This window comes from Labrus mixtus, chromosome 2, assembly GCF_963584025.1.
Source record: "Labrus mixtus chromosome 2, fLabMix1.1, whole genome shotgun sequence".
NCBI lineage: Eukaryota > Metazoa > Chordata > Actinopteri > Labriformes > Labridae > Labrus > Labrus mixtus.
This window is the reverse complement of record NC_083613.1, coordinates 25,657,055-25,672,593: the sequence shown is the minus strand read 5'-3', so window position 1 is coordinate 25,672,593 and position 15,539 is coordinate 25,657,055. Positions and strand designations below refer to the sequence as shown.

Below are 15,539 nucleotides of genomic sequence, written 5' to 3'. Positions count from 1 at the left end.
GCATTTATTTTATTTTATTTTAGTTCCGATCTAAATGTTGTATTTTGGATTTGCAAATAAAGAATGCCAATTTTCCAGCCTGTTTAAAGTTCTATTAAGACCCCAAACATGACACTATATTAGGCACCATTGTTATATTTTAGAGGAGAACACGTGACTGCTGTATAGCACCACTCCTGTCTACTGTGTTTGATTCTGCTCTCTTTCAGTACAACCTGTGTAATTTTTTTTTATGATGCAATACTTGTGTTTTGTTTCATTGGATTTGAGATGTTCTTTAGGAACTTTTTGGTTGTTGGATCGTATTCCCAATCTTTTAATCTCCTTTCCTGTCAGCTCAATACTGTCTGTCTGCATGGTTATTTGCTATTTTAAGGGAGGCATTGGTATGGCCCACTGGTTGAGAAACCAAACCTTTACAGTGGAAACGGATCTATTTTTTCTATTTATGCCATCCAAAGTCACACCACCAGATGGAGCTGAAAACACGCTGCTTGGAAAAAAAATACAATATAATGTTAGGACAGTTTTCAACACTATTTTATGGGTTGATTTGTATTTTGCATTGTATTTGTATCCCCATCAGCTAATAGTTCCTATTGCATTGCCTTATCACCATGTGGTTGACAGACTAACACAACAGGCTTGGATGGAAGGATGGTTAAACTCGTCTTTCCTCCACAATCTGCAAAATTAGAGCAGCTTATATATACTGCCTTGTTTCTCTCAATTTTGGGCTCAAGGACATAAAAAAGAAGACAAATTAAGGTCTAACTATTTCACACGGGGATCCTCTGCAAGACATAAAATGTAAGACTAAAAACGTAGCACTTGAGTCTTTTCAAATGTGTCCCTTTTAAAAAAAAAAAAGTATGAACAAGGTCTGCTGTCCGTTGTGTTCATCATATCTGCTGTCAGTAACATGATCACAGATTTAATAAAAGTCGAAGCTTTCAGAGTGCCCGGTGATTCATCCTGAGTCACAGGGACAGCTACTCATGTGTGGGTGTTTGGCTCATCGCTGCCTAAATTGCTGCACAACATTTTTTCATCACTTTTGCAGGAGACTACAAACAAAGTGTGAGTGTGTGATGTGTTTAAAAACGCATACAAGTATTTAGTGTCATTTTTTTTATACTTTATTTTGACACAAAATCCACAGTTTCTGTCAAATAAAGTGGCACACATGTTTGTGTCCAACATATTTCAATACAAATGAGCCTAAAAAAATTGAATGCAACCTAAAAATACAAATTCACTTATCTAGAAAAAAAAAAAAAAGCACCAGGATATGAGCAACCAAAACAAAATATTCAAAAGTGTGAGAGCATCTCATTTTTGGATTTAACATCAGATTTTTCTTCATTACACCTAGATACAAATCAACTTGATATTCATGATGACATAAAAATGTTTGGATATTCATATTGACAAATATCATGTTAACAACAACGATCAACTTTGGCCTGATAATAAGCAACAATGATTGGACATCACAACAACACAGCTGACAGCAACCCTCTCACACATGCATACGACACAGTAAGAGCTGCAGGTAGAAATGCACACGGATACCCTAAAAGAACACCGCACTGTGTAGTAATATTAATCTGAACTATTCCACTAAGAATGACATATAGATACTTGTATAAATCCTGCCGTCTCATAGCTGCAGGAGGAAAAGGAGAACACTTTGTTTCTCGGGAGACAAACAGTCTTCAGTAATCCTGAATCAACAGGATTTCATATTCCTGGCAAACGAGTTCAGCCGTTCCTAGTGTGGGCTCTGTGTTGGTTTTCAATCCCTCAATACTTGGCATTACAAAATAAAGTCAGTACAAATATAGAGTAAATACTTTCTTCATAAGCAGAAGTAAACAGTCCTTTTTACAGTCAAATCTCTGCGAGGTAACAGTCTTGTAACAGGCATTGGCCTTCTGTGGCAATGAGGGAGGGGTTGGGCAATTTGTCCGTATACATACAAGCTGCTGACAAGGCAAAGTAAAGTCAAACTAGTTATAAATACACTCAACTCAGATCAGGTGGTTCCGATGTTAAATCAGAGTGGGAATCAAAATAGCCTCCGTTTGTGCCGTATTACCATAACAGTCCAGCTCAGGAGCTCAACATTAGTTCTTGTAAGACAAAAACACATCTGACAATGTTTAAAAAAATCTATTTTTATCCACCAAGATAAACTTACATTAGGTTTTCAGCAGGTGGGGGGAAAAAGGCGTTTCATGACCTCCTTAGTTTGGAGTAAAGTTTCGATGCACAATCGTTTCAATTATTCAATTAAGCACAAGAAAAGAAAGTTTAGATTTATATGTAAAGGGAATAGAGCTAAACGTCCCACTTTAAAGAGACACAAAAAACTCATTTGGAGACAGAGTTAACAGGTGCATCCAGATTTTCAAACACAAGTTCAAATTGTCATAAAGGACAATTTCAACTTTAAAAGGTGAGACCCACAGAAACGTATATATCTGGGGGAAAAAACATGTATTTTATGAAATCAGGAATCAAACTAAATAATTATGTTTTCTAAATCTTGCCGTCATCTATGGTTGTTGCAGGAAACAGTCACAACATTGGAAATAGCTTTAAAATATTTGATATCGTGCAACAGTGCTATTTTCTTTTATTAATTAAAATGGACAAAAGTTTTTTTGAGAAATCAGAGGATTGAGGATTGTCAGGGTATCTATTTTTACAGAATTACAGTTTTTAATGTAATAGTAATAAATAAGGAGGCACAGACTGGGGCTATAAATGGAACCACATAATCAAAGTGTGCACTTGGAAAACCTTGAACCAAAGGCTTTTAAAATGCAGTTTTATGTACAATCACGGGCCTCTGCCCAGCACAGCCCACGGATCAGATATAAAGAGGTAAATGTCTTCTTTTTTGTCTTCTTCACAACAGCTAATTTCCTACCAACCAGCATCAACCAGAGTAAGGAAAAAGTGTGAATACTATTGCTAAATACTAGTTTTGCAAAGATCACATGAACTATGTGCTGTGTATGTTTCATAAAGACACTGCTAAGCACTGCTAGAAAATGTTTGACCATTTGATGTACAAATATACACAATTTACAGATAACACACACACTCTCTCTTTCACATAGCAGCAGTGAACTATAGAATACATTACCAAAAAAAAAATCTAAATTCATCTAGGCACCATATACTTGGATCATATCGTGTAAGCTCAAACTAATAAGAAAACAGCTCTTCATCCTAAAACCATTTTTTTTTTTTAAACTCGCCAAAAGGCTTTTCTATTATTTTTCAGAGGATGCACAGTCTATGTCACCTCTGAGACACACCTGTGAGTCACAGCAACATAGCTTTGAAAAGAGTTTCCAAGATAACCTTCCTGACCTTCCTGCAACACAAACCTGCTCACACACCCTATTAAAAGTACGTTCAAACAGGCCTTTTTCTTTTTCCTGACAAATAAAGGTGGTACTGAGTTAAACTGAGGTCAGGTTTTCTGCCCACAGAACCACACACGAGTTAAAAGCTTTCCCTTTCATGCACTTGACGATGAAGTTAGTTTTACACAGAGCAGAGGACATCCCAAACGTGGCCCTCTGCAGAGACACTGGACGTATATTAGCTACAGCAAGACAAACGTGTACAAAATGGGATTTGAGACATTCTCTCTTCCTTAATGTTGCTTTAAGCTTCAGCACATTTTGTACTCAGCAGTGGGAGTAGCAGACATGTACTGTCTAATCCTAAGACCCGAGATCGACTACCTTGATCTAATCAAAGGATGTACAGAGCATCAATCAAGGGTGTCAACCCCCCCTACTGACAGACAGAGGCTACTCTCTAATGACAGACACTGAACAACTACACAACAGTGGACAAAACCGTTTGACGTACAATAACAGACCAATCAGGACACATTTTAAAAAACGTGAGTCTCTAAAGTGAAAAAAAATGTATAGCCACAGTGATAATAATAAAAGAGGCATTATTCTAACTGTGACTCAAACCCCTACATGGTACATCTTCACTATGATGTTTCACGAGAATCACTGGACTCACATATTACAATGGGCACTTCACTTGAAAGTGTCTGCTCAAATCCCACACATGGCAGATTGTAAAGCCCTGCTGCAGTCTACAACACTTTTCCAGAGTTTTTTTCTTTTCTTTTCTTAAAGCAACATGCTATAACAGTTCTCCGTAAACATTGAAGTATATATATATATATATATGTGTTTGCTGCGATGCATAACCTTTTACATTCATTATCTAGATGAGATTAGGCTTAACGTTTCTGCCTGTTAAGAAAACAAACTCAACAGTCTGTCCAATGGAGGAATCAGATTTACATTGCCTTACAAAAAATGGCAACGGACGACCAGGAACATGTTAAAAACACGTTAAATCCAAAGTCAAACAGTCAGTCAATTAAACAGTATAATCATGTAACAGTCTGAAACAACAAACCATTGTAAAGCTTTGCCACCAACACTCTTTCAAATCAGCGTATGCACCCTTCTTTAGGGAGCAACATAAGACACAATGTATAAAACACGCACTTCTTTAATCAGCTGTAATAGTTGCCTTCTTTCATCATTTCCCTCTGATTAACAGAGTGATAAAGCTGGTGAAAGCAAAAAAAAAACCAAAAAAAAAAAACCCACCACACAAAAGGAAAGTCCCCGGTCAGTCTTGTGTCATTGAACCACATGTTCAATCATTGACCTTTTCAAAAGTTAGAAAGTAAATCAAGGGCACATTATGTGATCCAGACACCAATGTCAGAGCTGCTCTTTTGAAAATCAAATGTTCATGAAATCAACTTCATATACTCCCAGAATATACGAGAAAGATTTTTTTTTTAAAGACTACAGGAAGTCAATAAATAATAAACAGTCTTGTTCATTCTTATAGTCGCTGATTAAACTGCCTAGGATTATTGGAGAAATGTGAAATATGAGGCAATTGTTCCCAATCTTCTTGCTGTATGACCTCTTCAAATAAAAGATTTGAGACCACTGTTGTGTGACCAGTTCCACTTGTGATTGAGCTTCGTTTCTAAGACTGTTTAGGTGTTTTAGGTGCCAACACAAGTGCTAATTTGAACACCTCTGATTTATTTTGTGACTCCGTTGATGGGTCCTGGCTCCTCTCGCTGCAATGTTGCATCATGCAGGGGAAAGAGACGAAAGTAGAGGTATGTGCAGAGTGGCAGAGGTACAGTATGTTGGCCTTTTTAAAACAGAGCTGTTATTGAAAATTGATTTGTTTAGGATGTGGAAAAATGGAGGCAGAGAAGGAGGGATTGGCATTTCATCTAAAGATATGCCTTCTCCTAAACTACAATAAATGAACTCTCATAGGTCAGCTTCTTCTTGGCCTTCTTGATCCGAGATAGAATAAACTGAAACAAGAGAGTGCATCAATCTTCCCGTCCCTCTGTTTGTGACCATCACAACGAGACCTGCAAGACTTTTCTTCAGTGATTCAACTTTTCACCTACTCGTCTTGACCGATAAGGAAGCCATCAAGCGTCAACATCTCACTTTTTTTCCACTTCTACATCTCACTTGCTGACGGCGTACGATGTCTCCACGGCGGCAAAGGCCTCGCCCGTTTTCTTGGTTACACCGGAGGCTGAGGAGACACGGCTGCACCGATCGGCACAATCGTCCAGGAGTGGCGACTGAACAGCTCGGAGGGAACAGTCCACGCTGTCATGCAGCACGTCTGCCCTCTCCACTTCTTTCGCAGCCTCTTTCCATCCTTTACCAGAAAGCCCCTGCTGCAGCTCCTCTTCCGCCTCTCTCTTCACGTGGCAGCGACAAACCTCAATGCCGGAGTCACCTGTCAGCCGGCGATGGCGGAAATGATCCTCCTCATCATCTTCGTCTTCCTCTTCCTCCTCCTCTCTTTCTTGCTTTTGCCCCTCTTTGTAGTTAGAACGCGTGAAAGCAGGAACATTGGAGGACAGGCGAGCCTGTTTAGGTGGATAGACAGTAGGCCTGGGGGCGGGACCACAAGAAGGGGGCTCTTCTCCTTTAAATTTCTGAACGGCCACGGCTCCAAGTGGGTCCGAGAGGATGAAAGAATGGACTTGACTTGGAGGGAGGGAAGATAACAAGACGAGGGGAGAAAGCTGGAGGTGAGAGTGATGAGAAGGATGAGCGTGTAATGAAAGAGAGAGCGGTGGAGCTGAAAGTGAGGCTCCATTGCTTCCATTAGAGGAGCGTCTTGGTACAGGTACGACATCTGGAGTGACTGCAGGTATCACATCAGATGGGACTTGTGATGGAGGTGGCGGGGAAGGGGTTGAGGTGAAATTGGCTCCAACTCTAGGCATGACAGCGCAGTCGCCCCCTGCTTCGCTGGGGGTGGATATGTGGCTGCTGTCATATGTTTCATCCGTCACCTGGACTGAGAAGGATGTGCTGGATGGCGAGGTGAGGGAGCACGACTCGCAGGAGCAACTGGTGTAGTTGTCAGAGCTCTGGGAGGATGTCAGGCCACTAGGTCCAGGTCCAGCTCCAGGGCCAAGGTACGGAGGACAAGGCTGACGGTGGTGGTGATGGAGGTAAGAGGAGTTAGGACCCCCCATGGCACCTCCCTGCAGGGCAAAGACAGAGCTGTAAGACGGAGGAGGGGTGGTGGGCTGAGCTGCCACCTCCTCATAGGAGGGCAACTTGAAGGAAGCCAGAAAACCTGCAAGAAAAGAAATTGAACAAATAGTTGAAATGAACACAAGGACTGTAGTTTATTTAGCATCAATCCAAGAAAACACACCCAACTATCCCCAGTGTAGCCTAGCATAATGTTGTTGGATTACATAAAAAGTTACATTTGGTTCATATTGTAATGCTATGTTATCTTGCATTCAGATGTTCAGTAGTGTGCAATTTTACCCAACAACCATAAGCAAACAACACAGCATATTCAGCATGGTGTCATAATGTCCTAATGAGGCAAGGTAGTCATGATACATATGTATGGGGTTTTGCTTTTAGTGTATTTTTGGTTTTAAATTTGGTTAATTCAGAAGACCAGTGATTAAAAAATTGACTTCAAGATATAAAACACAAGGTCTATTTAGCCTTATTCAGGACCTGCGTTCATGAGAACATGTATACAAACATGTATAGACATACTGAGGTCCAGCATTGAGGAAGGGTAGCTGCAGGCTCCGTTATAGGCAATCAGGTTGATCTCCCTCTGCCTCTGCTGCTGCTGGATCCTCAGCTTGGCCCGGCGGTGTCGGTACGCACAGAAACAGCTGAAGAGGATCAGAACAGTCCACAGCAGCCAGAACCCTGCAGAAGACAAGGACATTTACCCACAATGACCCTTCAGGTTCTTCATGACAATGACAGTTTGGGATACTTTTTGTCATAAGATACAAATCTCTTGTGTGACATATTACTTTTCCAAAGCCTACACTAAGGTTTGTGAATTATAGCCTAGCTTTATTTTCACTCACTACACCAACAGGAACGTAAATTCAAAAAGTTTTTCTGTCACTATGTTCAAAGACAACCCATTAACAAAGTGGTTTAAACTAAAGTAGACAACAGATGAAGGTGTGGCAGATACATTTCAATAATAGATTTATGAATTCTTCCCGAGGTAAATGATCCTATAATATAACCAACAAAAAATACAGTTAAAGATGTCTTCAGAAAGATTTTTTTTAAACATGTAACCATCAGATTGAACTACATAGCCATGCTGCATGCTGCCTTAATTAGTTGTTTGCCGCCCCCTAGTGTTTATTTTTCTTAATCATGGAATATGAGTTGAGCTTGGGAAACAAATTCAGCAAATACAATAACTACAGTCTAAATTATTATTACTCACAATGCAAGGGAATGTTCCATAAATCTAAGATTAAACTCTGACCTGAAGTGAGATACTTTTGGAAGAAGACTGAGAAACTCTTTCAACCTTTGAATTGTCTGTAGACATTAGAGACCTGAAATCATTTAGATGACATCCCTCTCTGAATTTTCCAATCGAATTTTCGTGCAAATACACCAAACTGTCTGCATACTCAGCTGGGATATATCTATAGTCAAAAGCATCAGATTACCAATCACAAGGAAACACAAAACACTTGTATAACCATTTGAGGGAGAAGAAATCAGTCGGGTGACTCACACCAGAGTTCATAATAGTAGGTACAGCAGCCTGTCTCTCCGCAGCAGTGTCCTGTCTCACATAGGTACCCTGGATTGTTGTTGATCCCAGGACAGTATTTGGGACTCACAATTGGCCGACCACCAGAACCATTATGCTTCACCACCTAGTGGACAAAACACAACATTACATATCACCACTGCACAGGAACATTGATATTGGTCGAATGATTATTGGTCGAAAGTATTTATATCGTGAGCGTGAGACTTCAGCATTGACACCTAAAAATGTGTAAGTCAAAAAAAACACTTGATTTAAAAATCCACTTTTTCCATGTTTTTTCCCAAGATTCTTTGTAGAGTAGCTTCCCAGCTACCGAGGCTACTCTGTATGTCATAGTTTGATTTCTAAACTTTTTTTTTTTTTTATTCAGAGCAAAGTTGTAACATGTTTTGCAGCTAATATGTTAATAAGCTAATAATAAATAAGTTACAAACGTTTTTCAGAAAGTAAAGAGATAAAATAAAATAGGTATAAGACACAGTTGTCTAAAACATTCTTATAATAAGGTGGTAATAGTGGTGTGTCAAATAAAAAGAAAATTTGTAAAAGAAAATTCAAAGCCCTTGTGAGTAAAAATAATATGCCGGGATGGGTCAGAAAATGTACGGCAGCTATAATAATTTCTCATCACAGCGACCGTGGGTTCAAATCTGACCTCGGCCCTTTGCTGCATGTCATCCCCCCCACTCTCTCCTCCCAACGTTTCCTGACTCTCTTCAGCTGTCCAGTCTAATAAAGGCAAAACGGCCCAAAACATAAATTATAAACAAAACAAAAACAGGACCAAACTGTTATCGAGTTACCATTCGGCGTCTTTCGCAAACAACTGTTTTTTTCATGACGAAGACGAGACACAGACGAGCTTAAAACTAGATCTGTGATTAAAAAAACTGTGACGACATCTACGTCTAGATTTCAATGTGCGAGGAAAAACTGGAATAAATGTTAGTGACGGGCTGTCAGACGTTCAGAATCCATGGTATTTTCCCCTCACTGTGTGTCTAATCTATCTGTCGAAATACAAGCAGGAGAGAGGAGAGGTGTGTGGCACTGCCAGGCAGAGAAGCTCGACAAGCATGTGTGTGTGTGTGTGCAAGTTCAGAGAAATAGAGCGACGAGCAGGGCACGAGCTGATGTGAAAACGATCTTAACAAGCTTTAAGAGCCTTACCAAACTTAAAATGAAGGGAGTTATGTCTATATGGAATCATAATATTAGAACCTTATAAGGTGAAGAGATGTTTTAATAAGCTGTTTGATAGGTTGTTGCTCGTCTGTGCTCAAATGTCAGCAAGAGGTAGTAAAGGTTCTTTAACCACACTGTGAAAATACTCCACTACAAGTGAATGCCCCTCACTCAAAGAATATCAGTACTGTCATCCGTATGATGTTACAAACTACTGATAGCGCAGTAATATGTTACCTGTGAATGTGGTTTTATTCATTTTACAGCAACATTGACCGTTGTATTTTATTGCTTTCTGCTTTTCATGCATTAATGAGTTGAGAAAAACAGCTAATTCATCCTGTTGCCCTGACACCACTGTGTGATGTCTGTGTTAATCAGCATAACACAGACATCACACATGCTGATTAAATTAGTTTAAAGAGAGAAATTTGGAGGAAAAGTAATCACGAGAATGTAATGACTTTTAATTGAGTTGTTGACTTAATTAAATTAGACGAAACTATAAAGGGTGCAAAATGAGTTGAAGGAAGGGCTGGGCAATAAATGAAGTTTCAATGTCAGTTACCATTATGGCGACCCACGATCATTTTTAGCCACAAGAGCGAGCGCATCATCACTACCTGAAAACCACAGTAACTTTATTTTCTTGTATTTATAAATATTATTTTTGTATATTTATATTGTTTACTCGGTTCTTTTCACGCATTGCTTGTTTTTTTTCAAAGTGTTCAGAGTTTTAAAATCAATGGGTAATCGTGTTTAATAACCGTGATCCCAATATCGATCATAAAAACGGTGATTAGGATTTTTTCCATAATCGAGCAGACCTTCTTGAAGGTGGCTAAATCTATTTATCATTTTCCTCTCACGTAGACAAAATCTGAAACAGCTGCCAGAATGAACTCAAGTATTAATAGAAATGTAAGTCTGAGTTTCACTCCTACTGTATTTTAACTCTGTGGTAGTGTCAACCAAGTCCTCAGATAAGTGTCCGTCCCCTCAGCTGTTAAAGGAGCTACCCTGTTCAACAACTAGTCACAAACTTTGTCCGTCAGCTGTTTGGCTGTGTACAGTGATTTAATTGGAGCGTCTGATGACTAAGCCACCAGCGGCACATATCAACAGGGCTGACACGAGCCTGAGACTGTAAAATCAAAACTAAACCGCCTTTAGAAAATATTCTCTCTGGATTCCTCACTTCAAGGGACAACATGTCAGAGTAAACATCAGATTAGCACACATAAAAGGCTGTGACGGTGTGCGTGCTGGGAGTAACAGGTTGAATTACATTTTCAAAGAAATCTCACACCTTATTAACCGTGCGCACGTCAGCCTCCTTCTGAGAAACAGCCACCTAAAAGAAGAAATGAAAGTACCTCTGTGAATGTTACAGCTGCTTCTTAATAATTAGCGCGTCAGTGCAAGGATGACTGGTGAAGTGAAGAACTAAACAAAGACATTACATATCAAATGTTCACAACATGATAGAAAGTTGTCAAATATCGGGGCTTGGAGTGAAGAGTCTAAATGATGAGGACAGGCAGTCACAAAGCGCAATAATAATTCAACAAGAAGAGGTTTCTAAATCTGTTATGTACATAGTTACCCACACACGAGACGGAGATCTGCTAGAAAAGTAATTATGGATTGCCATAGCAACCAGTGTGGTTACGCTTGGAGGCTTTTCTACACATGGGGACAATGCTTTGTATTATCCAGTGTTATGAAATCTTTGGTTGTGTTTGAAGGTCGAGCTACCTACCGTGGCAGCCTCAGTCCCGTCCAGCCCCTGCAAGGACATGGTCATCTAGTGAAAGACAGAGAGTTACAATGATTGAGATGAAGACACCAGAAAGAAAAAAAAAACAATGTCTTCCAGTATTATAACTCATCAAGCTGCATGCTTCACAAAAACAAGTTCCACTTCTATATCATTCTAGTAATCTAGCATGTCAAGAAAAGACCCATAGAGGCTCCTTTTTTTTCTCCAGTCTGAAGACTCTGGTTGCAGCACACTCCTGGCTCATCAAGGAGATGGGAAGGTCAATGGCGTTTTAACAAAACCTGTGTCTCCCCTGTGGGCCGTGATAGCAGACAGAAGGCACCAATTCCCAGACACATTCCTGAAACCTTCTTTTCTTTCTCTCATTTTCTCTGCCCACTTCTTTGAGACGTACACATGCAAGAAAAAAAGTAGACTTCTAAAACTGTGATTACTAAAAACAAGAAATTATATTCAGTATTTTTAGTGTTGATTTGTTTCCTGGTTGAGTGAGTTGCTGTTTATTTCATAAAATGCAGAATAATGCACAACATGTATGTTTCCAAAAGCCTCAAGGGAGATGTCCAGATGACCACCAGTTCAAAAAAACATATATATTCAATTCCAATTATGTAAAACTAATTAAAATATTTGAAAACCCAAGAGTTCAAATTTTGCTTTTCAAAACATCGGATGAATCAGCCATTAAAATGGATTTACTTTCTTTAAAAGTAGATCCATTTACTTGGACAAAGCACTGTAATGCTGAAGCAGCCACATACATATGAAACACCTAAGAGCTAGCATATTAGTGAATGATCATGTGATGATTTGTGTCTGAATATTATCTGCAATATGTGCATTTACCCAACTAAAATGCTATTGTGTTACACTGCAGATTTAAAAATGGTGTGTGTCACTCACGCCTCTGTAAGTGTCATGCAGGCCCACTGTGAGTGGGGGGAAAAAAAGCCTGTGTGTGTGTCAGCTGCTGGATGTGGGCCCACTGTCAAAAACAATGTGGACACACTAGGGGCTCACAGGCCTTGCAGCCATGTAAATGAGACCTCTTTTGTTAACAACTGGCTTCTGATTATGTAGTCAGCATGGTGAACAATGTTGGCCCCAGAGACTGTATGTGTGTGTGTGTACTCACATAAGTGCACGCATAACAGGCTCAGGATTACAACATGTGTCTATTTAGGTAGTACAACATCAGCAAAAGAAGTAACAAAACAGCTAACTCCATCCGCTCTCCCGAGGCTGCAAACATATACCAACTGTGGCTAATAGTTAGAAACACTTATGAGAATATCGTTCAAATGAGCAATTATTGAGCAAGAGCGGTGGAAGAGCAACATCCAACCGAGGACACACAGAAACATTTTCTGCTAAAAAATGTTGTAGGCATCACTAAGTGTTAAAAAGAAGCAAACAAGATCTGCGTCAAAGGATATTTTCGACAAGTGATGTTTTGAGCAACCCTGCTCTTCCTCTCGTTGGTGTGCGGATCTTGTTTACTTATTTTTGCCTTTCTTTTTTTGGAATCGTTTTTTTTTTATTTTTGATTGGACATGAGCAGCAGGGCTATTACGGCTGAGTGCTGATACAACATGTACCAGCACATACTAAACACCATTTTTACCATCCTCTGTGAAATACAGTCAAGTTTCGGAGGCAAAAGCTTTCGCTTGATAACATACTGAACCAACATACAAAGAATCTTATCAAAGAAAAAGTTCATATCTGTCTGAGCAGGCAGATTTAGAGACGCTGCGGTCCCAACACTCTCTCTCTCTCTCTTTAAGTGTATTCAAGCTCTGAGTTCTGAGACTGTCTGGGTCAAGATGCAATATGATTTATTCTAGAAAAATACAATATCCTGCAAACCGTATTTTTGTTTCTAATATGAGTTGACTCGATGTTTTACAATATGAAATCACCATCATCAATCATGCTGCACATACCAACAGTCACATATAACCTCAGGTGGTTTCTTAGTTTCTATATCGTCATGAAAGTCAAGAGTCAGTTGGAGAAAGAGGGGAGTCGAGTTCCTGTGGTAAGCCCACCACACGGCACCGAGTATGCACATATGACTCTCAAGTGATCATCCAGACTTCCCCAAAGGAACCACTGACTAACCACAAGTGATTTTCCACCCTGGGGGACTCACAATTCTCAATAGCAGCGCCACACAACACCAACCTCCGAACTATATGACATTAAACCTGTAAGAACATTCACCTGTGTGTGTTGTTCTCTGTAACCTGAAAGCCCTCAAAAAGAATTACTGGATGGAAAATCAAAGAGACATTCAAGATTCTTTAAAGCACCACAACAACAACACCGTTAAAGTTAAACATGAGTTTTAAGTGGAGCCCGACCGATTAATCGGCCCGCCGATAGTATCAGCCGATATTGGCATATCAAGTGACTATATGTATCGGTTAACGCAGATATGTGCTGATCTTCCGAGGTGTATTCACCAATCGAATAACATTTCATTTGTATTACACTAGCAGCTCTCTTTCTGGCTGTCACCAGCAAAGTGTGTCATACGGATTACAGCAAGCGTTATTACTTTCAAGTGGTGATGCATGCTGCACGCACATGCACAGTTACTTTCCAGTAGAGTGACCATCTTGTCTTCATAACATATCTTTTCCACAAATGTTTGATAACTGCATTTGAGGGATAATCACAATAAATGTGTATGTCTTTATCTGTCTCTACAGATAGAAGTAAGATCTAAAAAAAATATCGGCTAACATATCGGTATCTGATTTTTCTCTCCCTATAATCGACATCTGCACCCCAAAAAAACAATATTGGTTAGGCCCTTGTTTTAAGAGTGTCAAATGAAAGCGTTCCAAAATAGACAAGAATAACAAAGACACTGGAACCATAACTGATGACAAATGTGTCAGCTCGTTATTTGAAAATGAATCAAATGTAAGAAATTGATGTTAAAGCTGTCTCCTTGATTCGTTTATAATCTTTTAGATTCAATCCAATGTGGTTGTCTGGTCCTCACATAAATACAGCGGTACAAGCCCTACTTCCAGACATCAGCAGACTGGAAACAAGGAAACACAATCTTCAGTATTGAGCTGGTCGTGTCCTGATTCAGCAGTGTGCTTTTCCTCTGTTGGACAAGCTTCTGTACATTATATTTATTATGCTTTAAGTGTCTGGCAGCAAAAGCTCTTGTAATCACACCAGCATAAATTACAGTCAAATCCTTAGCGCAGACACACAGACTTTTTCTAGCTACTTTAATTAAACATGAATTAACATAAAATCTTTCATAAAACAAATCAACAAGTCACATACTATGACTGAAATCAATGATATACCACCACAATTATTATTTTGGTATTCTCAGAGAATCTCAAACCTATCAGTATCTCCAGCCTGCAAAACAAATTTACCTTTCTAAGTACCAATACAAAAATAACTTCACCAAGCTCTCTAAATGTAGATTATGTCATCTACAGTCAATTGTAAAACAACTGTAAAATATTGACATTTTTTGTCATGCATTAAAGGTCTGCACCTCTTGAACTTATCAGATGTTTTGCATGACTACAAAGTCACAGCCTCTTCACCGACTTGAAACCAAAAAGAAAAGCACCACATGATGGGACTTACCAGGTCACAAAACATTTGCTGCAGTGCTGTCAAAGTGAACATAATGTCTCCAGAAATTATTTCAAAAGATGTATCGGAGTCAGGACGAAAGAATGAAATGACACATGAGTACAGAGCAAGTTGCGGCCAATGTTTGTCAACAACAACAAGAACAACAACAACAACAACAACAACACAGGCCGAGGGAAGCATGTTGCTCCGCAGAAGAAGTGAAGCCCAGCTGTTGGAAGCAGTGTTTGTACCAAAGGAAAAGCATGCAGCTAGTGTATTACCTCCTCAGCCTTCAGCCCGAGGCAGAACGTCAGCGTTTTCTCTGGATCCATGGCGACAGGTGAATACCAAGCTAAACAGAGAAAAGACGAATGCAGAGGTGAGACGCTAATCTGCTAAGCGCCCATCACCGCTGTCCCACTCCACAGATACGGTGGCCTCCTCATCCGCCATTGCCCGGACGGACGGATGGACGGACAGATGCCCCTCCCAGACTCCGTTGCATTCACACACAGAGACACACACACACACACACACACACACACACACACACACACACACACACACACACACACACACACACACACACACACACACACACACACACACACACACACACACACACAGGGGAAACTCGGGTCAGATTCTCAGTGGTTTTTTTTTTGTTGTTGTTATGGATGGGACCGCAGATTGTCACAGTGCAGACAAGCTCTGTCGTCGACTATTGTTTGTTGCAGTTAGAGAGATA

General features: G+C 39.9%; 1 protein-coding gene across 1 annotated transcript; it reads right to left on the bottom strand.

Moving 5' to 3' along the window:
• Window positions 1–1,122: 1,122 nt before the first annotated feature.
• Window positions 1,123–15,276, bottom strand: LOC132990369 (uncharacterized). The gene is made up of 6 exons (XM_061058608.1): window positions 15,073–15,276; window positions 11,147–11,191; window positions 10,694–10,738; window positions 8,155–8,299; window positions 7,149–7,310; window positions 1,123–6,705 (listed from the first exon to the last, which is right to left on the bottom strand). Exons 1-6 carry the CDS (start codon window positions 15,121–15,123, stop codon window positions 5,570–5,572), a joined length of 1,584 nt encoding a protein of 527 aa, XP_060914591.1. The 5' UTR covers window positions 15,124–15,276; the 3' UTR covers window positions 1,123–5,569.
• Window positions 15,277–15,539: the final 263 nt, after the last annotated feature.

What these genes read in the sequence shown, in the direction of transcription:
- LOC132990369 (XM_061058608.1), bottom strand. Translation starts at nt 15,123, where the DNA reads ATGGATCCAGAGAAAACGCTGACGTTCTGCCTCGGGCTGAAGGCTGAG. An exon ending in TCGGGCTGAAGGCTGAGGAG is followed by an intron (nt 11,192 to 15,072) that starts GTAATACACTAG and finishes GTCTTTCACTAG; the next exon opens with ATGACCATGTCCTTGCAGGG. An exon ending in TTCCTCAATGCTGGACCTCA is followed by an intron (nt 6,706 to 7,148) that starts GTATGTCTATAC and finishes CTTTTCTTGCAG; the next exon opens with GTTTTCTGGCTTCCTTCAAG.